This window comes from Colletotrichum destructivum, chromosome 9, assembly GCF_034447905.1.
Source record: "Colletotrichum destructivum chromosome 9, complete sequence".
Classification (NCBI taxonomy): domain Eukaryota; kingdom Fungi; phylum Ascomycota; class Sordariomycetes; order Glomerellales; family Glomerellaceae; genus Colletotrichum; species Colletotrichum destructivum.
In genome coordinates this window covers 1394666-1418247 of record NC_085904.1, presented here as the reverse complement: position 1 = coordinate 1418247, position 23582 = coordinate 1394666, and the positions used below count along the sequence as shown (strand labels likewise).

The 23582-nt window shown below is 55.3% G+C and overlaps 8 protein-coding genes across 8 annotated transcripts; 4 read left to right on the top strand and 4 right to left on the bottom strand.

The window, feature by feature from the left end:
* Nucleotides 1–27: 27 nt before the first annotated feature.
* CDEST_13564 (Putative major facilitator superfamily, MFS transporter superfamily) lies at nt 28–1721 on the bottom strand (the record flags this gene model as incomplete). Its single annotated transcript, XM_062929720.1, has 4 exons — nt 28–946; nt 1006–1371; nt 1431–1452; nt 1517–1721. 4 exons carry the CDS (start codon nt 1719–1721, stop codon nt 28–30), a joined length of 1512 nt encoding a protein of 503 aa, XP_062785771.1.
* Nucleotides 1722–2665: 944 nt separating this feature from the next.
* On the top strand, nt 2666–3670 carry CDEST_13563 (Putative peptidase M19, metal-dependent hydrolase; the record flags this gene model as incomplete). The annotated part of the gene is made up of 1 exon (XM_062929719.1): nt 2666–3670. One exon carries the CDS (start codon nt 2666–2668, stop codon nt 3668–3670), a length of 1005 nt encoding a protein of 334 aa, XP_062785770.1.
* Nucleotides 3671–5191: 1521 nt separating this feature from the next.
* CDEST_13562 (uncharacterized protein) lies at nt 5192–5752 on the top strand (the record flags this gene model as incomplete). The annotated part of the gene is made up of 1 exon (XM_062929718.1): nt 5192–5752. The coding sequence occupies one exon, from the start codon at nt 5192–5194 to the stop codon at nt 5750–5752; it is 561 nt and encodes a 186-aa protein (XP_062785769.1).
* An 802-nt stretch (nt 5753–6554) lies between these two features.
* CDEST_13561 (Putative hydantoinase A/oxoprolinase, hydantoinase B/oxoprolinase, hydantoinase/oxoprolinase) lies at nt 6555–10883 on the bottom strand. The gene is made up of 2 exons (XM_062929717.1): nt 8438–10883; nt 6555–8385 (listed from the first exon to the last, which is right to left on the bottom strand). Exons 1-2 carry the CDS (start codon nt 10723–10725, stop codon nt 6582–6584), a joined length of 4092 nt encoding a protein of 1363 aa, XP_062785768.1. The 5' UTR covers nt 10726–10883; the 3' UTR covers nt 6555–6581.
* A 451-nt stretch (nt 10884–11334) lies between these two features.
* Nucleotides 11335–15584, bottom strand: CDEST_13560 (Putative Phox-associated domain, sorting nexin, PX domain superfamily). The gene has a single exon (XM_062929716.1). The coding sequence runs from the start codon at nt 14785–14787 to the stop codon at nt 11530–11532; it is 3258 nt and encodes a 1085-aa protein (XP_062785767.1). The 5' UTR covers nt 14788–15584; the 3' UTR covers nt 11335–11529.
* A 193-nt stretch (nt 15585–15777) lies between these two features.
* Nucleotides 15778–16825, top strand: CDEST_13559 (Putative transcriptional coactivator p15 (PC4), ssDNA-binding transcriptional regulator). The gene is made up of 2 exons (XM_062929715.1): nt 15778–16104; nt 16189–16825. Exons 1-2 carry the CDS (start codon nt 15949–15951, stop codon nt 16504–16506), a joined length of 474 nt encoding a protein of 157 aa, XP_062785766.1. The 5' UTR covers nt 15778–15948; the 3' UTR covers nt 16507–16825.
* Nucleotides 16826–18825: 2000 nt separating this feature from the next.
* CDEST_13558 (Putative calcineurin-like phosphoesterase domain, ApaH type, metallo-dependent phosphatase) lies at nt 18826–19857 on the bottom strand (the record flags this gene model as incomplete). Its single annotated transcript, XM_062929714.1, has 1 exon — nt 18826–19857. One exon carries the CDS (start codon nt 19855–19857, stop codon nt 18826–18828), a length of 1032 nt encoding a protein of 343 aa, XP_062785765.1.
* Nucleotides 19858–21548: 1691 nt separating this feature from the next.
* On the top strand, nt 21549–23582 carry CDEST_13557 (uncharacterized protein). Its single transcript, XM_062929713.1, has 4 exons — nt 21549–21793; nt 21876–22499; nt 22661–23154; nt 23221–23582. Exons 2-4 carry the CDS (start codon nt 22472–22474, stop codon nt 23569–23571), a joined length of 873 nt encoding a protein of 290 aa, XP_062785764.1. The 5' UTR covers nt 21549–21793; nt 21876–22471; the 3' UTR covers nt 23572–23582.

The following is a 23582-nucleotide window of genomic DNA, read 5'->3' as shown; positions in this document are numbered from 1 at the left end:
ACTTGCATAAAATAGTTCGCTTCTAAACTATTCGCTATCGCCGACTCGTTCAATCTTCCTAACCGGCCACTTCTTGGAACACCACAGGATCGCCAGAGTCAACACGATCTCCAGGCCAAAGAACATGGTGGCCATCTCGTAGCCAATGGGAAATTTGGGCGCATCCCCCGAGTTATATACCAGCAAGGGCACCCATGCCTGGAACGTGAATGCGGCCGTCTCCACAACGCCGATGATGACGGCTCTGTGCTCGGCCGAGTGCGAACAAACCTCGTTGATCCAGGTGATGATCAGCGCCCCGGCCCCGGTCTCCAGAAAAGTGAGGATCCACGCCGCCATCATGGCGGGTATGTTGTCCTCCGGATAGACGCTGAGGATCACGGTTCCGGTCATGGCGACGGTGCATGCGACAATCACAAGCGGCCACCGCAAGCCGATGGCGTCGCTTGCCCACGCGTACGTCAGCGTGAAGAAGACCTGCGTGCCGTAGCCTGCGGTTGGGATCAAGTTGACTTCTTCGGGGGTGAAGAGTCCTGTCGACTTGAGCCAGACGTTGAAGTATGCATAGATGCGGATGCCGAGGACGTGGGCGATGAAGATGGCGCTGAAAAGCCAGACGGGCCAGCCCTTGGCGATGTCCTTGATAGTGCGCCAGGTGAGCTTGCGGATGGGCTCTCGACCGCAGGATTCCATGCGGCCGATGGCCATTCTCCGGTCGTTCGGCTTGAGCCAGCGGGCGCGAGACGATGTCGGTTGGTCCGGGATGGCCCAGTACCCGTATATACAGACCGGTATGCCGATGATTCCTGCGTGAGACTTAGTCGCCGTTTGGTCCGAGAGGAGATCGAAGTGAATAGAAGACAAACCGTCGAAGATGAAGAGCCATTGCCACGCCCGGATTCCATGACGGTGATCCATGCCGGCGAGCAACCCGGCTTGCAGGTAACTGTACTCTGTCAGACACCCCTACTTGGCCTCGGCACAAAAGGGTACGTGACGACCCACCCAGAAAACATTTGCGCGATTGAAGACGATGCCTGGAAGATACAAGCTCGCTTTCCTAACTCCTGCGGGGTGTACCAGTTGCCCAACAATGTCATGATGCCGGGATACGCAGAGGCTTCGAGAAGGCCGACGAGGAAGCGCAGCGCACACATGGTCTGGACGTTCTTCGCCCCAGCCATGCCCATTACGATAAAGCTCCAAATGAGCTCAAGCGTTGGCAGCCAGATGGAAGGTCGAATACGGGTAAGGATCAGTTGGGATGGCAGCTGGCCGATGATGTAGCCGATGTTGAAGAAGGTCGTGAGGTAGTTGAGGTCGTTGCCCGTCAGATGCAGGTCTTCCTTCATTCCCGATACATATGCATTGCTATAAGCCCTGCGTTAAATACGATCCCCCAAGAGTCTCGGATGCGATGGAGAATTTACCTGACATTGGTCTGGTCGAGATCTAGGGTAGATGTTAGTGGCTATGGGACAGCCTCACGCCGACACCGAGACCATCTTGAACTCACACTTGACGAAATAGGCGACACAACAGTAGCTCAAGATCCACCAATCTATTTTGGCGATGAACTTGCGCTCCTCTGGGTCCTTGTCCAGACTATCCCAAACTACCGCGGCGATTCTTTTACGAAGAGAGCGCTTTGGCTGTTGTTCGTTACGCTGTACCGCGACGGAAGCGGTGTCTTTGCCGTCGTTTTCCGACGAACGGTCCATGTCGATGTCACTCTCGTTCGGGTGCTACTCAAGAAGACGACGACGATGATACAAGATGCTGTAATTTTTGACTCTAATTGCAGCTCCAAATGCCCAAAACCCGGTTGCAAGATTGATGGCTTTATGTAAAGCCTCCAGAAGGCCGGCTTTGCTCGGGCTGACTTCCCCGGCGATGGCGTCAACCACCACCGTCGGACACACTCCGACAACAGGCCAGACATTGTCGGCCTAGAGCCCGGTGATCATGAGCGCACTTTCCCCGACCCCCGATCACACCTAGTATGGTCGCAATCACTTGAACTAGCCATGTGAGTATGACCGGGGTTCAAGGTGGACGACGTGATTAGTAAACGTAGGATAAATCTCCGACAAGTCAAGCTTTCCGGGTTTTTGTTCCAGTAGAGGAGGAGAGTTTTGATAATTTTTACGGGGCAAGAAGGAGATAGTTGTAATGGGTTGAAGCCAAGTGCCCTCGTGATGGAAGAACCGACAAGTGAGATTTCACGATAGAAGCAGTCAAGCATCCACCCAGGCTGGACCGATCTCGAAACTCACCAACCAAATTGGCATTCTCTGGGACCAGATTCCCTGTGTATGCCGATTTCTCAAATGGCTCAATCATACCATGGAATGGCGTTATCGAAGGATCTGTCAAGACCAGTGCAGGTAGTGGGCCGTATACCACCATACCATGTGGTTCGCCTACCGGACGTTCTCCGACGTCCAGTTTGCTGGCCGTATCTCCGGGTTCGGCCCCGTTCTCGTACCAGTGGGATGTCCATGGTGTATCGAACTCATGAGGCTTCCATAAGAAGTGGTCTGCTTTCAATTCAACGCCCTATTCTCCGGTATCTCTTGTTGTCGTATTCCTCGGTCAAGCCTTATGATTGAACCTACCGATCTGGAGCACCAAGCCAACGAATCCGTTTACTTCCACAGACGCCATGGTGACAGAAACAGAAGCACGAGCAATCTATGCTTCGTCAATCCATTTTGACGGGCTCAACATCGCCAACTGGTCCCGCGATATCTTCGAATCTTGGCACAAGGGCGGCATAACCGGCGTCTCCTGCACATGTGGTCTGTGGGAGGGCCTCCGTGGCAGCCTCGCCAACGTCGTCGAGTGGAAGCGGTGGTTCGAAGAGCACTCGGACCTGATACTCCAAGCCCACAGCGCGGCCGACATCCGTGCCGCTAAGGAGGCCGGCAAGACCGCGGTGCTCCTGTCGTGGCAGAACACGTCGGGCATCGAGGACCAGCTCGACTACCTCCGCGTCTTCCGAGACCTCGGCGTGCGCAAGATGCAACTCACATACAACACGCAAAACTACTCGGGCGCCGGGTACTCGGAGGTGCGGGACAGCGGGCTGACGGGGTTCGGGCGCGAGGTGGTGGACGAGATGGCCCGTCTCGGCATCGTGTGCGACCTCTCCCACGTCGGGCCGCAGACGTCGGAAGACGTGATCATGTACGCACCGGACGCAAAGCCTCCGTGTTTCTCGCATGTGCTTCCCGGTGGCTTGGTCGACCACCCCCGCAATAAGTCGGATCACTTGATCAAGCTCATCGGGAGCAAAGGGGGCTTCGTCGGCCTATCCCAGTTTGGGCCGCATATGCCAAAGGGCAACGACAGCACAATAGAGGACTATGTGGATGTCCTGGACTATGTGATCGGGCTGATTGGCGAAGACTTGGTCGGCATTGGATCAGATGCCAGCGAGGGACACGCAAGGCCAAGCGACTTTCTGGAATGGTGTAACAGGGATAAGGGATATGCCCGGCGTCTGACACCATGGGGGAGCCAAAAGGTCGTTAAGCCACTTGGGCCGCTGGCTGATCGGGCAGAGCTGGCCGTCGCCATGGCGAAGAAGGGCTGGAGCGAGGAAAAGATGAAGAAAGTCTTGGGCGAGAACTGGTTGAGATACCTGGAGAAGATTTTTGGGTCATAGAAACAGGAGAGTATGACAGACGCAATACTTCATCAAGTAATACATGTTACTTCTTAACAGATTACGGCTCCGCAGCTCGTCCTTGACACATACCTATGAGGGTTCGTTGATTGTACTTGGCGTGGTACCCCAGATGGATGTAGTCGAGTAGGAGCACACCAACCTCGCCACAAGGCCCTTCGCCCTCCTCCAAGTCACTATGCTAGGTGTTTCTGAGAGAGACCGAAGCTGACATGTCTGGTCTGGAAGTGAGTAGAAGACTGTTGCGAGCAGGGACGAGGATGATGGGGACGCAACACTGACGACCCGATGGGCTCAAAGGCCAGCGCGCCAATCTGTGAGAGCCCTTGCGGTTCTCGGCGGTCTTTTTCTAAACCGCTGCAGAGTTTTAGGAGACACAGGAATTCCTCTTTGTTACTATCAAGGTGGTGACGCTGTCCATGGTTGTTCTACTCGCCATCAAGGTCGACGTCCAACTACTACAAATACACTGCAGGACCTCCTTATGCAAGAAATCATGCAACGGAGAGGCATGTATTGGTGGTAAAGGATTTCTGCTTACAGTCATTGTCTATTTTATCTATGTCGTTGTCCTCGATGGCTGCCCTCTGTAGGAAAGCCAAAATGGGCTGGGAACTCTGAGAAGCTGTCTCTCTTTGCACTTTGTCTCTTTTTCGTCGCCTTTTGGGCGTCTATTACCTTTTTTCTTCAAAGTCTCTTCGTTGGGCTGACTCGTCCGTCAATAAAAATAAACGGCACAGTAGGAGCGATAGGCCTTCGGCCAGGCGATTACAGCCCTGCTGTGGACGCCAGTGCCATCCAAGTACATATCCCACAACATCTCCAAGTGGAATATTCACAGTAATGAAAAATACTTGATATCTTTTCATTCGGCATCAAACTCAGCGTTAGAAGCTATATTTATATCGGCATTACTCGGTTGTCCTCGTCAGAAACCCCCTTTCTTCGTCTACTCCAGACCACGAACCCGATGAGTCGAGAAGGTTCCGTGACAGAACCAACTGAATTCCGCTTGAGCGACAGCGCGGACGGTTAAAGATTTCTCGAACGCGACGGATTGGTGCTATAGCTCACCAGCAGACCGAAAAGAAAAGTGTAAACAGGTGAGAGCCGAGAAGCCTGGACCGGACACTACCCAGATGAGGCCGGCCATTATTCCTTGCCATGCCGACCATAACGTTGATATTGGCTCTGGTTGAGTCCAACGTTTGGATCGCTGCCTGGGAGACAACCATGGAATCCATGGAGGATCCGTCAGACATGTACTAAACTTTCTCTGATGCCCTTTAACACCACCACCAAAGTGTCTTTCCAAGACTTATATAAATGCAACGACTTCCCTTTTTTTCTTCCTCGTCCATCATCAACACACCACGTTCAACCTCTCGTCCATTTCATCATCAAGAACTCCATCAAACCATCAAGTACACATACTCTTGTGCACATCTCTACAAAAACCACTTCACTCACCTCTACACGCACAACTACACATCAAACACAATGGCACCCCACTCCATGCCTCTCTCTGCCACATTGGCCGCCCGCGTTCCTACCTTGACTCCCTCCTCATCCTCGTTTTCCTTCTCCTCGGACCCTACCCCCGCTGCTGCCGCCTTCGCCGCCAGCAATTGGAAGTGGGCTGCTAGCTCTCTCACCCATCGCCGCCAGATGGTCAACCCCGTCGGCCCCTGGGCCAACGAGGAAGAAGACTTCCACGCCTTCCTCAGAAACGGCCCTCAGATCTTCGACGCCAGAAACACCATATTCGTCGTCCCCACCCCCACCACAGAGTCTCCGGTTCCTGAGTCTGCCATCTCCACCGCGGAGACTCACAGCGCTGTGGACCTTGAGAGCGCGAGCACTGGGCTGGCCATCGAGGACCCCGAGGCCTCGGCCATTGCCACGACCGTATCCACCGCCACTACTCTTCAGACTGTGGTCGTCGCTTCAAAGATTGCTGAGCCGACGGCCACCGAGGCTCGCCCAGCGTCCGCCGTCGGCAAGAGCCGCGAGACCGGCCTGCCTCGTGGATCTCTCATGGGCCACTACTCCGCCTGGTGAGCGGCAGACTACCCTCACGAGACAATTGGTGGTTTATCTGGAGCTGGATGAACGAAAGAGAATGAGAGTGTGTTGATACATGGATGGTGTGGTGTGCAAGGAGTTTGGAGTCTGGCAGATAGGTATCAGAGACACCTGTTCTTGGGGACCCTTCTTGCATACTTTGTAGGGTATCGCGACCTGGGAGATCTTCCCGCGGCCTTGTGTGAGGATACCGAGTGAACGGTGCAGTTCAACCGTTGTAATCAAATAAGTCTACGCACTCTTTTCGTCCTCTTCTGGACGCGTCTTTCTTCATCTGCTACTCGGTCGTGCCCGGACCTCACCTGTAGTGTTTGAAGTCTATGTACTTGCTCTCTCCCGCCCGCTCGCCGAAGTATTGGTGGTAGGTAAGCGCCTTGTTCAATTTGTTCTCCTTCTCAATGGGATGGATTGGGTTTGGGAGATTCCTGTAAGGTGGAGGAGGAGAAGGGGGAAGGTGAGGACTGCCACAAGGGCGAGTAGACTCTGTAAAACGAGTTGTATTAGGTCCACCATTGCTACAGCAGTTAATGACAGTAGTCATCGACCAGTGAAGGCTTCATCCAGAGGGATGTGTTCTTACCAGCTGGCGTGAACTTCTCCAGCTGGTCGGCATGAATGCAGGCAGTGGCAAAGACCAGCTGGAGCGTAGCTGAAGACCAGTTCCCAGCATTAGGGATGAGGTGAGGTCAGGCCAGACATCATCTCCAGTGCGGGTTCCCATTGCTTGGGGAGTGGCAGGCGTGTATGTATTTCATCTAATCTCCAAATGTACCCGTAAGATTAAACTCTAGATCACACCATCCCTTCACACCTGGAGCGCGGTATCCTCCCTGTTCGCGTGGCTCCCCTTCCTCCACCCCTCCGTCGGGTCCCTCTTGCGGCTGAACGCCTTCTCCGTCCCGACCTTCCCCCAGCCGCCGCCGCCGGGTGTGTGAATGATGATCCTCTCACCAGGCTTCATCGGCGCGCTGTTCTTGGCGCCCAGGTTGAACCGTCTCTCCTCGTACTCGACCTCGTCGTCGACGTGCTGCTGCTCCCCGCCAGTCTTGTTGAGCCTCCTGAGCGACTTCTCCCAGCTGCCCTTCTCGACGTTCCTCACCCATATGTTCAGCCCGCACTCGCCGTCCTCGCCGCCCGCGAGCCCGTACGGCCGGTATACGCGCCTCTCGCTGAGGATCGACACCTGTACGGGGATCCGGAACTCGATGTCGCGGACCACGCCGTCACCACCGCGGTGCTGCCCGTCGCCGCCGGACCCCGCCCTCAGCGAGAACTCCCGCAGAATGACGGGGTATCGCCGCTCAAACACTTCCGAGTCCGTGATGCGCGTGTTGGTCATGTGCGTGTGCACGCCGCTGGTCCCCTCCCAGCTCGGCCCCGCGCCGCTGCCGCCCGCGATCGTCTCGTAGTACCCGAACCCCTTGATCTCCTTCTGGCCCGTCACGTTCCCGCCGAAACCGAAGGTGAGGTTGTTGCAGTCGCCCTGGCTCGCCGCGCACGCCTGGAAGGCCTTGAAGATGACGTCCGTCACGCGCTGGCTCGTCAACACGTTACCGCCCACGACCGCGGCGCCGTCCGAGGGGGACAGCAGCGACTTGGGCGGAATCCGGACGTGGATGGGCTTGAGACACCCCTGATTCAGGGGGATGTCCTTGGAAATGAGGCAGCGGAGGCAGTAGATGATCGCGCTGTAGGTCACGGCCTCGGGCGCGTTGACGTTGCCGTAGACCTCGGGGCCTGTGCCTTCAAAGTCGAAGACGGCCTCGCCCTTGTCGGTATCGATCGTCACCTTCAACCGGATGGGGCTACCATCGTCCATGAAGTCCACCGCTTGGAGGTCCTTGCCCTCGAAGCGTTTACTGACCTCCTTCAGCAGGTTACGGACGCACAGCTCCGCGTTGTTTTGGATATGGATCATGTAGAACTGCACCGTATCCTCGCCGTACTCCTCAATGAGTCCCTCAATCAATGCGATGCCCTTCTGGTTGGCTGAGACCTGGGCTCTCAAGTCGTTGATGTTGTCGGCCAAGCAGCGCGTGCCGCTGCAACCGGGGTACTGCGCGGGCTCGTTGTACAGAAGCTCCGTCACCCTCTTCTCGTCGAAGCGGCCCTCGCTCACAAGCTTCTCGCTCTTGATCGCGGCGCCTTCCTGGAACAGCTCCTTGGAATGTGGCGGCATGCTGCCGGCTGTGATGCCGCCAATGTCTGCATGATGCGCCCTCGAGGCCGCGTAGAAGAGGATCTTGTCGCCCTTGTCGTTGAAGGCCGGCATCACAAGGGTGATGTCCGGCAAATGGGTACCTCCGTACGAGGGGTGGTTAGAGATGATGACATCGCCCTTCTTCAAATTGCCCTTCCATATCTCGGCTTGGCGCTTCACGCAGGTGGACATGGAACCCAGATGAACGGGCAGATGGGGCGCGTTAGCCACGAGACCTCCCGTCGCGTCGAAGATGGCGCAAGAAAAGTCAAGGCGCTCCTTAACGTTGGTGCTGACACTCGTCTTTTGCAACGCCCGGCCCATCTGCTCTGCAATCGCCATGAAGCGATGCCCGAATATACTAAGCATGATGGGGTCGACTTCGCGTTCTTCATGGCTCATTTGCGCGCTATATCAAAACTGTCAGCATCATCGTCTCTGTTAAGCTTCAGGATACACACCCATCTTCTTTTGAGCCCTCCTTCTGTATGTCGATGACAACATGGGTATCGAGAATCAAAGCAGTGGCCTTGGGGGTGACCACGATCGTTTGTGTGCCGTCCGCCAGCATGGCAGGGCCCTTGATTGTTTCGCCAGTACTCAGGTCCTCAAGCTTGTACACGGGGGTATCGAGCCGGCCCTCCTCAAAGTAGACCTTCTGTCGGTTGTGAGCCTTGCTCTGATCTACGTCCTTGCGCCGCAGCTCTTTCAGTTGCTGGTCGACAGTCTTCTCCACGTGTCTGTAGCTCTTTCCGATGCCTCGGACGCGCACATCGTCGACGATTATGTCCCGGTCATCCAGAGTGAACCCGAACTCGTAACGGTGCTGTTGAATGAAGGCGGTTCCAAAGTCCCAGTCCCGGGCTTCCTTCCGTTCATTGCTGTCGGGCTTGATGATCATCAGGGCCGACTCCGTACCACGATATCGCATATTGAGATACTCCTCGAACACAATTTCCGATTCCTCGAATCCCTGTTCGCGCAGTGTCCGGCGGGACTTTTCCTTTAGTTTTTCCATCTTGCTCTTCAGCTCGTCAACCGCTTTGCCCGGATACTCCCAGACCTTGGAATCGGGCTCCTGACGCTCATCAACGACGTCAGCCAGGGCCATTCCGTACGCCGAAAGAACAGATGAGTATCGGTGAATGAGAATCTGCTGGATGCCGAGCGCCTCGGCAATAGCAACGGCATGCTGGCCGCCGGCACCACCGAATGTCGCCAGGCGATGCTTGGAGGAGTCGTGCCCCTTGGCCTCGGTGATCGACCTGATGGGTCTCGTCATGGTCTCATTAGCTACAGTCAGGAAACCATATGCTACCTCGTCGACGCTCATGTTCTTTCCAGTCTCCTTGTTTACCTGATCGGCAAGTTCCTGTAGAACCTCCTTGCTAGCCTCGGCGTCAAGTTCCTGATCCTCGTTTTCGCCGAAAATCTTGGGGAAGAACTCGGGTAGCAGGCGACCGAGATAGAGGTTGGCATCCGTCACCGTCGCAGGACCCCCCTTTCGGTAGCATGCCGGACCGGGATGCGCTCCGGCAGACTCTGGCCCTACGACGAAAAGACCATTCTTCCAGAACAGCATCGAGCCACCACCCGCGGCAACGGTGTTGATGTCCAGCTGCGGCGACTGGATAGTCACGCCGGCAGTGGTGGTTTCGAACACATGCTCATACCGACCCTCGCCGAAACGAGAGACGTCGGTGCTTGTGCCGCCCATGTCGAACCCAATCACCGGGACCTTAGTTTCTTCATCGTACGACGTGATGGCGTACCCGACCACACCGCCCGCCGGCCCCGACAGGATGGCCTTGAGTCCGGTAAAGTTCTCCACGTCGACAAGGCCGCCGTCGCTTTGCATGAATTCGCAGCGTGCCCCCTTGGCGCCTTCTTCCTGCTTGACGCTCCTGGTACCCAAGCTCCCCTCAAATCCAGCCTGGAAGCCGGAAATGTACTTCTTGATCGCGGGTGTCAAGTACGCATCCGCGCAGACCGAAGTCGCTCGAGACACCAGCTTGATCATGGGCATCAGTTCGTGGCTAAGGGAAATGTGCTGGAAGCCAATCTCTTTGGCGATTTTGCCGACGAGGGCTTCGTGGTCGGGAAAGGTATAGCCGTGCATCAGACACACAGCTATGCTGCGGATGCCCAAGTCATATACGTCTTGCAGCTGGCCTCGGATGTTTCCCGCCTCTGGGCGCCGGAGTACTCTCACGGCCTCACCTGATGTACCCTGGACCAGTTCCGCATCGGCGGCCTCGGGCGTCCCCGCCTTGGCAGAAGCCTGCGTCAGGGTCCTCTCCGGGTCCTCGGCGTAGTCCTCCAAGGTCACGCGCTCATCGATCTCGACCACCTTTTCGTACAAGACATCGGGTTTACGGATGGCCAGATCAAAGATCTTAGGTCTGCTCTGGTTGCCGATGGCAAGGCAGTCCTTGAACCCCTTGGTGACGACCATGGCGATCTTCTCACCCTTGCGCTCCAGCAGGGCGTTGGTCGCCACGGTGGTGCCCATGCGGATGGAATCAATCTGCTTCGTGTCGAGGGCCTCACCGCGGGGTATCTCGCGGTCAAGGAAGTGCGACATAATGCGCCGGATGCCCTCGAGTGGCGCATCCTTATAGTTGGCGGGGTCCTCGGAAAGGAGCTTGATGATGGTCTCCTTGCCGTTGAACTCACCGACACAGTCTGTGAAGGTTCCCCCGCGGTCAATAGCGATGCGGATGCCGCGTTCTCGTGAGTCTAAGGTCATTGTGAGGGTAGACCTCGAGAGGTGCGTGTTGTGTGAGTGACTCCGGTGTACCTGTGGGTGTTCCTCTTGTAGCTCTCTTCACGGACAAACCAATCGTGTCTATAGCAGAGGGTAGTTGAACTGTCAATGAAGTCTGAAATTTGGAGATAAGGTTCAATAACACCGCTTAGGAAGAGTAGATGGTTCGTCAGAAGAATGATTCGTCGATGATTAACGGTCGACATCATGATCGGAGGCCGTCGCCGATAAGATAACGAGCTTGAGCTCCGCACCCCGCTATTAGCGTGCATTACCCCGCCCTACGCAATCGTTATGGGGTGTTCGCCAGTGGCATTATCCACTATTAACTGGTCGTGGAGCTCCGCTGCGCCGTTGTGGTCGGTCTAGTCTTCGTCCTTATCGAGGACATCAAACTCACCTCGCGCACATGGGACTGGAGCCCCCATTTGGTGTCTGTTGTTTCAAAAAACAGCTGCGTAATTATTAATGTGTTACATGTATATAAGGAACGTGTAAATTCTTCGTGGACCAAGTCCGTCCTCACAATGCAAAAGCAACAGGCCTCGAAGGCGGTGTCTCATATGTACTCGTCAATTATTAAGTGTGTAAATGTATGTATACATATATGCCCCCTGCCCGACAGGTTGCCCATCATCGTTCGTTTCCCGTGTCTTGCTTTCAAGTCATCTCATCTTACAAACAACGTCTTTTTTACGCTTTCGTCCCACCCTCATCATTTGCGTGTCCGTTTGCTAATACAATATGAGGTACGCCGGCGCCAGGGGAGTTGATGGAAAAGGGTAGTTAGTGGGTGACGACCCGGACGGCTTGAAGCATCATGCCAAACATGAAGCCTCGCGCCACCTCCTCGATCTGAAGGCTGTCAAAGATGCGCCCAAGGGCGTCGGTCGTCGCCGCCTGTCCCATGACACCAGACAAAGCAGCCGGGACACCTCGCTTGATGAGTAAGTTGCGCGCCTTGATGCGCAGCTTCTCCTTCTCTTCGTCCGTCATCTCGGCTGGCCACGCAGCGCGCTCCTCATCAGTTGGCATCGTGTTTTCTCGTAGCTTGCGTAGGTGGTACGCAAGACCTTCGTCCTTTGTGTTGGCGTCGATAACCGACTCCTGCATCATCTTCTGAATCGAGAGCAGAGATGGATTGCCGGGCCGTAAGAGGAACGACTTTGCGGCGGCCAAAAGAGTTCGTCGGATATTCCAAGCGGACGAGAGCGTGTACATTTCATTGATAATGGCGAAGACCAGCTCCACGGCCACGTTCGCCTCTTGCTCGGATAACGGGGCGTACTGTCGTGCGGGTTTCGGCTCCTTCTTGTTCGCCTGAGTTTGCGGCAGGCCGGGTGAAACGGCCCCGGTCGATTTCATTTGAGCCTGCATGTCCCCGTGCGTCGGCGACTGATAGTCTTCGGGCATCTCATCCGGAGGCGGTGGGAGGTACTGGAGGTTCATAACATCCAGGCTCGTTGAAGACGGTGACCGCAGGGCAGGCGACTGCAAGGGCGCCAGGCTCGAAGCTCTACTATGTTCGCGACTGCCGGTGGCGCTCGGCGAGGTCCTTTCCCAGCGGTCAGAACGAGGCTTGAGGCTGTCCGCCTCGGTGTCTCCACGCGGATCATAGCTGGGCCGTCGCTCCATGGGAGCGATCTTGCCAGGCTGGGTCGACACGATGGATGATCTCTGGCTGTCGAGACTATCCCTGCCCTTCCGGGGACCCACTCCGGTTGGTGACGTGACTGCCGCGTTGAGGCTGGTGGTGCTGTCCATCCGTGGCGGTGTTCCTGTTGACCAACGATTCGATGTTTGGATTTCCGACAGGGAAGACGCCGTATTCTTTCTCGGACCGAGGCCGATGTTGTTGAACACGCCAGTCACTCCGCCAAACACTGCCTTGCCGCCCTCCATGGCACCCTTTGGACCCATCGTCAAGACGTCCAACATGTTCTTGCCGACAGTATCCCATGCCAAGCCAGACTTGGAGTTACTGTGGCCATGTCCTGAGTCCTTCTCCAGGAAGCGCTTCATACCCTCACTTTCTGCGAGGGGCTTGTACCAGCAGGCATCCTTCACGTACCGTTCCAACTCGCCCCGCAGCGACGCCCGTGTGTGCGACTTCCAGCTGGGAAGCGTGGAATGCTGCTCTGTAAAGGCTGTCGCGCCCGAGATCGTTGCAATGCGCCTAAGTATCTCGTGCAGAGTCTCAAAGTCCGAATATTGCCTGACAATCATCCAACCAGGATAGTGGGAAGACGATGGCTCGATCTGAACCATGTAATCCCACGTCGGTTTACTCCGAATCTTACTGCTGTCATTGCCATCTTCATAAAGAGTAATAGTGGCGTTGTGAAGGGTCAATGGGGGCTTGCGGGAGCCTTCTTCCGATGCTTCAGGCTCTTCTTTGGCAGGTGGTACAATTTGGTCGAAATTCAGGAACTGGGATGCGCTCCCGTTGGACGTGTGGTTCGGCGACGACTTCTGACTGGATGAATCCGCAGGAGATCTCGGCGTGTCGGGTGAGTGCTGGCCGTCGTCCTTGTTGAAGCCGTTAGACCCATTAGAACCATGTGAACCGTTTGTGGATGGCTTCTCTGCCGAAGACAGTGATCTCGGCGACAATTCCCCAGGCGAGGACACAACCTTGTCTTCGGTGGCCTGTACTGTTGGTTTTGGTGCCAAATCAACGCTTTGTCGTGCCTTGGCTCTCTTAGCCTCTTCCTCGGCAATCAAGGCGTTCATGCGCTTCATCTCCTCCATGGCCTCTTCCATCTCTTCGTCGGCCTTGCTGAGCTGCTTCCTGTGCGTCACCAATGAACCTTTCCGACGTTCTCGCTCCATGTCCAGTGAGTTGCGGTTTCCCTTGGTCAAGGCAATGTTGCCGAGGTTTCCGTCAATGTCAACGAAGGCATTGTTGTTCGCAATGCTGGCGTTGCTGGCGTTGGCAGCATCAGGTCCTGTCTGCATGCCAACGTCGATGGCCTGACTGAAATCGGGCTCTCCAGCTTCCAACAGATATACGATCCAGCCGTTGATCCACTCCGGCTTCGAGCATGACTGCAAGGTCATCTCGAGGATGACCCCGGCCAGGATCTCTCTCAAAAACACGCGCGCCGGGTCGCAGTTGTACGCCGACCGGTCCAGGAAGCCAAGCAGATCATCTGCCACGTTGCGGAACTTGGCTGCCTGCTGTGGGTGGTTCAGGAGATTGGCCAGGTTCGAATTGGGGTTCTCTTCGAGGTACTTGGCGATGATGTCAACAGCCGACGAATTGGAGTCATTGTGCTGCTCGGTAAATGCTGAGGATAGCTCGGAAAGGAAGACGATGAACATGGACGACGAGTTGGTCATGAAATCGATGAAGGAATCGGCGGGTCGCTTGCGGTGGAGATGGTTCGAGACGGAGAGGAGGAACGAATTGAGGAGCCTCCTGCAGGACAGAGGGAATGAGCTATCGTTGGGAAGGATGGGCGAGTACCACCATTTCACATAGTCGCGGATGACGGCATCCACCAGGCCAGTCAACGCCTCGCGGGTCTCGGGCTGAAAGTCATCGAAGCCGTGTATGAGCCGCTCCTCCTCTTCCGCATCATCCTTGGGCGGTTCGGCGATCTTGACCAGCGCCAGGCGTTGGAGGATGTCGATGCCCTTCTCGCCCCGGACAGCCCGCGACACCTCTGGATGGCGCGTCTCGTATGTGATGAAGGTGACGACGCCGCCAAACGCGCCAATGAGCACGAGTCCGACCTTGCCGAGTATAAAGTAGGTCGAGGCTGCCAGGCCGACGGCGACGGCACCGAGGGTTTCGGGGGTCGCGGTCGACAAGAACCTGAGGAGCTTAGATGCCAGATCATCTTCTTCGTTGGCAGGCTTTGGCGCATCAGGCAACGGTGCAGATGTTATCGAAGGGATGGAAGCAGTCGCTGGCTTCTCTTTAGCCGGAGGGGAACCGGATGTTGTCGTCGCCGTCGTCTCAGTAGCCGGCACCTTTTCTTTGACAGAGGCAGCAGATGCGCCGCTGGGCGGATGCACGTCGGCAGGTGTCGAGTCCATGTTTGCCTAGTTCGTCGGTTATTCGATTTGGGGGACCGCGCCCTCTCACATCCCTGATGCCGGAGGTGAAGACCAAGCGTGCAGCAATCGAGTCGAGCAAGCGAGTAGGGAAAGTAAGCGAGTTCTTCGCTCGAGCTATAAGCTTCAAACAACGTTAAGTCAGTGGATCGGTCGTTCGGTCGTAATGCTGCAGGCGCAAGCCTAAAAATAAAAGGAGGACAGGTTGTCCGTCTCTTCCGGGAGGAGATGGCTGTTGTCAGCCACACTCTACAACAGTAGTGTTTCGGAGAGCAAGAGGCGGTGCGTTGAATCGACTGATACTGGCGTTGGAATCAGATGTCGTTTTAGGGGAGGTCTAAGCGCGGATGGGGGAGATTTGGAGAAAAGGATGGCAGTGGACTCTTGTTGACGTCTCGCGGTGGGAATTTTTGTGGCAGGCTGGCCCGCTTGGAATGGGAATTTAGCTCGTGCTCAAATTCGAGAAATGCTCGCCAAAAGCTCCCGTCTCCTAATTTTGGTGACAGACCCCCTGCAGTTGTACGGTCGCGTAGAAAGAGGGAATTCCCCGTGGTTCTGGGCAGTGTCTTTCCCCACTCGTGTAAGTCCACTTCTTTAGGGGCTCCAACTGTTGTACATTAATGGGCTGAAGGAGCTAATTGGAACACGATGAAGCCGATGATTGATGAATAGCAAGGCAAAGCTGGGCAGAATATGGGGTTGAAACAAATCTCAAGCAGCGATTCCGGGTCAGGACTTCAGGGGGCGGCGAAGTGAGCTCTCGAGGTGAGACGAAAGAGCCATGTCCCTTGCACCGAGAGTCGTGGCAGGACACCACTGTCTATCAAGGCCCTGGCGCTGTGTGTATTCGTCCTCTGCGCAAACACAAGTGATGATGACTAACTTTTCACGTGATCAAAGTCACATGCTCTGGCGTTTGCACTCTTACGTCATCCCAAAGAAATCGCGACCGGGTCACTTTCCGCGATTGACCACAACGCGCCTGCCAAGTAATGGACAACGCGCTTCACATGCAACTTCGTCAGTTGCGCCTTTGACATTCCGCACTGAAACACACGTCGTTCTCTCAATTCGTAAATTAGGCCACATTTTGACCAGAAAACAGTCTTTCAAAGCAGCACAGCTAGTAACCTCCAGCCCAACATGCCATTCACGAAAGGTACCAAGCGTGGTGCCCCGCGCGACTCGCGCAGCGACTCCGAGGACGAGCTTGCCACTAAGCCAACCAAGAAGAACAAGACCTCCGAGACCGAGGGCAGTGCAAGCGGTGTTGACAAGGAGGGCAACGCCTTCTGGGATGTATGCAATATCCCTCCCCGCGTCGTGTCTCGTGTGTTCCCTTACCTTCCCACCACCCAGTGCTGATTGCTCCTCCCCCAACAGCTTTCCAACAAGCGCCGTATTGGCATCTCCCAGTTCAAGAACACCACCTTCATCAACATTCGCGAGTACTATGAGAAGGATGGCGAAATGCTGCCCGGCAAGAAGGGCATCTCCCTCACTGTAGCCCAGTACGAGACCCTTGTCAAGGTCATTCCCGCTATCAATGAGAAGCTCCGCACAATAGGCCATGACGTCGAGAACGTCAAGGAAGACGGCGACGCACCGACGGCAGTTGAGTCACTGAAGAAGCCAGTCAAGGAGAAGTTAAAGGCCAAGAAGTCCAACATCGAGGCCACCAGTGACGAGGAGTCGACGTAGGATTCGGACTCGAGTGACGAGATGTCCGGTTATGATTTGAGTGGTACGAGCTCGGAGTCTAATTAGGAGTCTCATTCGGACTAAAGGCGCCTCGGGTGTTGTTTGAGATGGAAAAAGTTTGCACATCGGTCGTACATCTTTGTTGCTCTTTCCTGGTCATGATTAACAGGATGAATGTACGATTGGGGAGGATGATGAGATACCAGCTCTGCGTTAAGCGGAGCACGATCGCTAGCCGATCAAATTTGGCAGTCAATATTCAAGTGTTCGCTGTCTATGTATGTAGGACTCCAAGCCGTGCACAGGTCGCTATTTCGTCAGCCAATATACTTTACTTGCCCTCGTCGCCCGACGCTGTCTCGAACAGCCCTGACTATAGGATTAGACGGGAATTGCTTATAGGGGTTAGAGGTTAGAGCCTGGGCCAGATTTGTCGGCTCTTTTCAATTGTTACATCACGGATCAAACTAAGCGACACCATGGCACAAGTCCTATAACACGGGTTCCAAGATTTTGGTTTCAGTTATAGTCCTCTGGAAGAGTAGAAACTAGTTTGTGTCCTCGAATTATCTGTGCAATCTCCTTGGTTCTGTAAGAGGTTTATTTCTTGGTTGTTTCGCTTCGCTTCTGTCTGAGGTCTTCGTAGCATAGGCGTCTACCTCATTGATGCTGTGTGGGATGGTTCATTAATAGCATGACCCTCGCCCTCGTATCACTGGGCCTGGACAACTTGGGGAACCCGCTCTTGGAGGGCTGGAATAACTGGAAACCGTATTCGGTGCCGACATTGTGGTCGGAGACTCGCACTCCTGTATCCAGCCTCACTTTGTCACACTCAGGCTATAGATATCAACGTTAGCGCTGTGACGAAGTCCGGCGTGCGCGATGGGTAGAGATTCTCGAGCGATAGGTCATGTGCTAGAATTCTGCGACATTTGTTCAGCTTTTCCATAAGGTTTGAAGACATTTGACGCCGTTGTTGTTATACTGGGTTGAAGGAGTCTTGAGGCCAACCCGAGAGATGTCAAAATGCGACCCGTGGAGGAAGTCTGCTCTCAGTAGACGAGGCTTGCGCCCACAACGCACAACAGCTTCTCGTTGCCTACTAAGAGGATCATGAGGAAATCACTCTTGACGCTAGACATGTGGAACCGAATTTTCAACCATGCTTCTGTTCTTGTCCGTCAATGTTCTGTAGGAAAGACGATGATTTCCTCCCTAATACGAATCCTTCTCAAGAGTGCTACGAGCTTAACCGAGTGGCTTGATAAGAGAAACTGCTGTTGCTCTCAAGTAGACACTGTATCACTCAGTAACTGCATACCCCTTGGTTAGGTGGCCCTTCCAAGTTGAAGCTCAACAGATCGAATCGTTCTTCAAACATTCACGCATGCGCGGAAACTGCCCAAAACTATTCATCTGTCACGAGGACGATGGCTTTATCTTCACTGGCATGGCAACGGATACTCCAAGCAACAGTTTCGTCTCTTACATAGAGGACCACATACAAACGAACTCCCCAGACGGCATGCATTGCTGAGACGGACGGATGCGAGTTCGGCCAAGCGCCCAGACACCACGATCGAACCCATTCTAGCGCGAATCTACGACGGTCATCGTCCGTTTGTGGTGTATCCGTGTCCAACCGGCGGATTAGAAGGAGCAACTGTGGGACGGACAACGACAGCAACCATTATCCTAGCCGGAGATCATGCGGGCGGTAGCCGATGTCAACAAGTCCGTGTCTACTGTGGGCAGTAAATGGAGGAGAGGGGAACCGAGACCCTGCATCCGCTCAGCGCAGATTAAAAAGACCCACGCCGCTGCGTTTTAGTCTTTTGTGTTTGGTGTTTCGACCGAGGACCCGGAGATGGCACGCCGCACAATGAGAACGTAACACATACATTGGAGCTTGTTATTCGACTTTGAGAATGGGTTCGTGTCCGACGAGGACGGACTGAGCACAAGCGTTTCCTCTTCTCGCGGAAACTGCGCCATACATTGATATTCCTTCAGTCTCTTCTACCAATCTTAGGCAGTGTGCTGAGTTTAATGACCCCGATACCATCAGCATCAAGCTAATATCGATCGTTTGGGGATCCGAGGTCCGTTTGCGCCGTTTCATCCCGCAATTTGATTGCGGTGGATCTCGGGACATCCACAAACCTCGCGATTTCTCATTTCGCCAAAACCTCACCCTCCTTCTGCCCCCTCCCCCATCCCGGCTGCAAAGGTCCCTTGCATACCGCGATTGCCAGATCCCTGCTTCCCAGATGCTGCTCGAGAAGCCACGGCGGGCTCACCTGCGCCACAACAACGTCAAGCGGCAGCATCGCGGGCGGCCCTGGGAAGCTCAATGTCGACGACCCACGGCAAGTGCTGCGGCTGTTTCCCGTCTCCCTGGACGGCGGCGTTGACGAACAGCGTCCCCTCGTCCTTCCTCAACGGATGTTCGTCCCCGGCGCAATGCGAAGTCGCAAAGCATCCCGCCGCCGTGCGGGCCTCGAGCCTCCGCCTCTTCTCCGCGACGGCGTCGGGTCCGTCGAAATCCCGCGGCGTCAGGCCGGCCAGTGTCTCGACGACCACCGACCGGTCGTTGTCGAAGGCCTCGAAGTGCGAAGCCGGACCGCCTACAGCCTCGCCGCCGCGCCAGCGCGCGAGCTTGGCGCCCCAGCCGCGGTGCACATGTCCGAAGCAGTGTAGGCGCGGCTTGGCCCGCGCGACGGCGGCGAACAGGCCCGGGCAGCCGATCCGTGATCCGATGGCTGTGCGGTCCATGACGCCTTTCGGCGGGCCGTGGGTGACGACAACGTCCACGTCGCCCCCGATGTCCCATTGGTGGCCACTGCGTGCGTCGTACTGGAAGCCCCAGTCGTCTGCCGAAGGCGTGTAGGGGCTCGCGAAAAGGGTGAGCGAGGCGCCGTTGGAGAGGGCGAAGGTGCGGGTGCCCTCGTCCATGAAGACGATACCGGACTCGTCGTCGTCCTCGTTCTTGGCGGATGCCTGGAGGATGCGTTGTGCCTCGCCAAAGTCGCCGTATTCCCTCCGGACCAACTCCATATCGACCGGGGGTGCTACCTCGGCGATCTTCTTCTTGAACATGAGCGTGTCAAGCGTCCAGTCATGGTTCCCAGCGATGACGAGCTTCAGTGGCGCTTGGATCGTCTTCATGAGCTCGAGGGTTGCGCGAAACTCGGCCAGTTTGCTCTCTTCTGTGAGGTCGCCACAGTGGATGGCCACGTCGACGGGGCCAATGAGTCTGTTGTTCCCCGGCAAGCATCCTGCGCCGTGGGTGTCCGAGATGACCAGAAACCGGGTTTTGACTAACGAGTCTGGATTCGAAGCGTCCATCGTGTTGTAGGCATGCGGGTGGCTCGGAAGTACAGCTGATGCTAAACAAATACTAAATCAACACACGAGGGGGGGATTCTTCCCACTCTATAGCTTGAGTTGGCGCCGACTGCTTGTTTTTTGGTATTGTGACTCGAAGGCATCCTCCATTGAGCAAAGTTTCAAACTTCCGTGGGCCAGGATTGATTGCTTAACCTGGATGGTCTTTTGGCACACGGTCTTTAACTTTGTGGTTTCTTTTCCTTCAACCACACTTGGGAGCTTGCCCGAGTCGAATTTGGTATGATGGCCCATATTGTTTTGGTTCAATTACTACACTGGGAATCGCCCCATTGAATCGTGGGTTCTTGACATTGACATTTGTACTTGAGATTATGATTCTGGGGGCGCTTCCTCTGGTTTTCAATATTAAACAACTAGTATCATGGTGTTCCTGGTCATGTCGCTTTTGATGCTAACGAAGTGTGTTGGAGCATCACGTTGTAAGGAACCACCCGCGTCGGGAAAGCTTGGCCCGGCTTGACTCAGCTGAATTTGACATTTCATAAATACAACTAAACGGCCTCACCGAGACGAAGTCTACAGGCTCAGCCCGCATGGTAAGCTGATCACATCACAACAAGAGACGAATCGACTTGGCTACGGAAAAGTTCAAGAACTGCGCACTTGGCGCCATCAAACCGCCACGATAACGTTGGACACCCGTCGATGCCACACTTTTGCCTCGGGCTGGGCCGCCACAAACTCTAAAGAACAGAGCTGAAGCCTGGGTGGCCTCGGTGTCACACGGTTTGGGAGACCGACGGACGCCCGTGTCTAGAATCGGGATGAGTTGCAAGGTGGTGTAGTAGAGTTCGGATTAATTTGAGTTTCAGCAAGCAACATGGGATCATCATCATTGACGGGAAGTCAGTCATATTTTGTTCCGGTACTCGAGCCTGGGGTTTCCGAGGCTTCTGGGATGGATAGGGTATCATGTGACGATCAAACAGCGGCCTTCCTGCCAGGCCAAGCGCCTCAGGAGGTGATGTGAGGCCACTGCCCATACGGAAAGGGATGAGAATTCCTCCTTGCCAGGAATGCTAACCGAGTGCGCCGCGGCGCGGGATGGTAACAAGACCAAGCGGAAGTTAGTGATGGGCTGATGGCGGACAAGACGCATGGAGAGGCGAGGGGCGGGCACATGAATACGTAAACAGTGGTGACCGCAGCAGGTCTTGGGAGGAGAGTGCTGGAACCCGAATGAAGCGATTCAGCCCCAATGGTGGGGAGAACGAGCGTGGTTGGGTGTGGCGACCGTCCCAAGCCTGGATCAGAGGGGGTCTTTGTCTTTGAGGGCTGACGAGGCAGGGTTGGAACTCGGATGGAAGTCCTGGAGCGAGCGAGGCTGAGCAGGCGAGGATGCGGATTTGCGATGGAGACGCATCGGGAATGCAAGTTGGAGGCGTCGTCACCCGTGAGTGAGTGTGGCGGCGAAGGGGATCATACGGATACGTACTGCCAGATGTACTGGAGCAGCGTGCTTTCTGAATGGCTGCTCTTGTTTTTATTTTTAAATCCCCAAAGGCACACAGCTGTACAAGCCCCCGCAGCCATCAAGATGCCTCATGGTGTAGGTAGTACGTACCTTTTCCAGTCTTGACCTAAACCCTGGTCGTGAAGGGAAGGTGCTGGTTACCCTGTCAATGGCCCCTCCCCAGTCTACCCCGTCAGCGCCCCCTCCTTCCTCAATTTAAACAACGGATCCCAGCAGCGCATGCAACCATGGGAACGCGACTTCAAATGGGCAACGAACGGCTGTTGCGGCAACTTGTCGATTGCTTGGAACCTCTCTCTCTGGCGCTCAGTGTTGCGCTCATTACGGATGTCGTGCAGCATGACAGAGAGTTGAGCAGCTAGTGGTAGATGTCGGATTGTTCAGTCCTGTCAGGTATAGGTATGGCTTTGACCGTGGTGTGTTGCTATGGGACGCTTGTCGACATGTCACTGCGACTGACTGGCTGACTGACGAGAGTCAGATACACCCTCAAGTCGAGAGAGAAAAATTGAAGTAAAAGCTGTGGCCATGCACGTCTCGCTGCCATTGCCGACTTGGCCCAGGGACCCTCTTGTGGCCCGTCCTCGCCGCTAAGCCTGTCACACGCACGCACCTTGAGATACGCGGATACCCTGCCCCGTTGGCTGTTGGCTGTTGGCCTGTTAGCTTGTTGCACCCAAGTCTCCAAGTTTGAAGAGGGTCCCTAGACCCCCTAGCGACGTCACTTGCCCCCCTAATTGCCCCGATGAGGAGCAGAAACCCATTGTTGTTGCTGGACAACGCTGATGGATCTGTACAGCGTATGTAGATTGTAGTTATTGTCGTAGGCGCTGTATTTCTCTTTTTGCTCCCCATTTCCGAAGCAAAGCCGTTCGCTCTTCTGGAAGCGCCAAGCCTGCTGCTTGCCCTCGTTGCCGAAACCCAACCCCAAGACCCCAAAGTCAAAAACTGCCCGCGCCACACTTTAGTGCCTGAAACGCGACAACTCGACCCCCGTCTGGCTGGCGTTCGGCGCAGTCGTGCCTACCTAAATACCTGGCCAAGTTAGAGTACAGAGTACAGAGTACAGATACATAGATGTTGTTCGAATCGAACGTCTACAGAGGTAAGGTGAGACGAGCCTGCCCCTGAGGATCATTTCCTGCTTATCTACCTATCTAAGTACCTTACCCAGGTACGGTAAGGTAGGTAGGTACCTAGGTACGTACAGGTAGGGAAGGAAGAAACGGTCGAAAGAAAGGAAGCGAGATACTAAGAAGAAGGAAGGAAGCGACGTGGAGCTGGCTCCTACTGCTGCTGCGCAACGACCACCGAATGCGGCTTACCCCTGTCTATCCAACTATCCCCCCGTCCTGATTGTCGTGGTTGTCCTGGACGGCCTGCCTTGTGTGTCCTCTCTGCCCGCACGCAGACACTCTGCTACGGGCTCAATCAGCTTGAAACCGCGCCGGCCCAGCTTTTTCAGCAAAGTCGTGTCCTCCCTGACCTTCGATCGAACACATCCCTTCTTCTCATCCTCTCCCTCTCCTCCATCAAACGCATTTGACCCCCCTCCCTTGGGCCCTTCTCCCGTCACACCGAAACCCGTCAGGCACATTGAGTTGAGCACTGACCCGCGCGCCCACACACCACACCGTAGACAGGCACACGCTGCTGCGCATTCCGCCCGCACCAGCAGTGTACAAACAGCCAGCAACCTCCTTGATCACCGCACGAGCAAACCCTACGCATCTGTGGCACGCAACCAGGGTACTCGCAAGGTACCGTCGCCGAAGCGGAAGAATAAAAAATTAATAGGGGCACAGCTGAAGCTGAACCGCCGACAGGACCGATCCGACGACTGCGATTCTGCGACTGCGACTGCAACTGCAACTTTGCGACCTGGATCCGAACTGTCCCAACTTCCTCCCGTCCTATCCACTTTCCATCTCGACCTCTCGCTCTGTCTCTCTCTCTCTCTCTTTCGATCTCCTCTTCACCGCACTCGTCTACGACGTCCCCGAGTGGTCAATACATCCCTTCCTCCCCCAATCTGCACAGCACGTCGCATCCGCAGCAAGCCAACACCTAGAAACATATCCCGCTCTCCCCGACAGACGCGACTCGTCTCCCTGATCCATATCCATATCCACCCACGGACTCTCCTGGTCATAGACATCAGACACTGGTTCCTTTAACTGACCCCCCA

Excerpts from the sequence above, each read along its gene's own strand:
- CDEST_13561 (XM_062929717.1), bottom strand. The coding sequence starts at position 10,725 with ATGACCTTAGACTCACGAGAACGCGGCATCCGCATCGCTATTGACCGC. Across the intron at positions 8,386-8,437 it reads GAGGGCTCAAAAGAAGATGG|CGCGCAAATGAGCCATGAAG; the intron begins GTGTGTATCCTG and ends GTTTTGATATAG.
- CDEST_13560 (XM_062929716.1), bottom strand. The coding sequence starts at position 14,787 with ATGGACTCGACACCTGCCGACGTGCATCCGCCCAGCGGCGCATCTGCT.
- CDEST_13559 (XM_062929715.1), top strand. The coding sequence starts at position 15,949 with ATGCCATTCACGAAAGGTACCAAGCGTGGTGCCCCGCGCGACTCGCGC. Across the intron at positions 16,105-16,188 it reads AGGGCAACGCCTTCTGGGAT|CTTTCCAACAAGCGCCGTAT; the intron begins GTATGCAATATC and ends CTCCCCCAACAG.
- CDEST_13557 (XM_062929713.1), top strand. The coding sequence starts at position 22,472 with ATGTTGTTCGAATCGAACGTCTACAGAG. Across the intron at positions 22,500-22,660 it reads CGAATCGAACGTCTACAGAG|GAAGCGACGTGGAGCTGGCT; the intron begins GTAAGGTGAGAC and ends AGAAGAAGGAAG. Across the intron at positions 23,155-23,220 it reads GCAACCAGGGTACTCGCAAG|GACCGATCCGACGACTGCGA; the intron begins GTACCGTCGCCG and ends AACCGCCGACAG.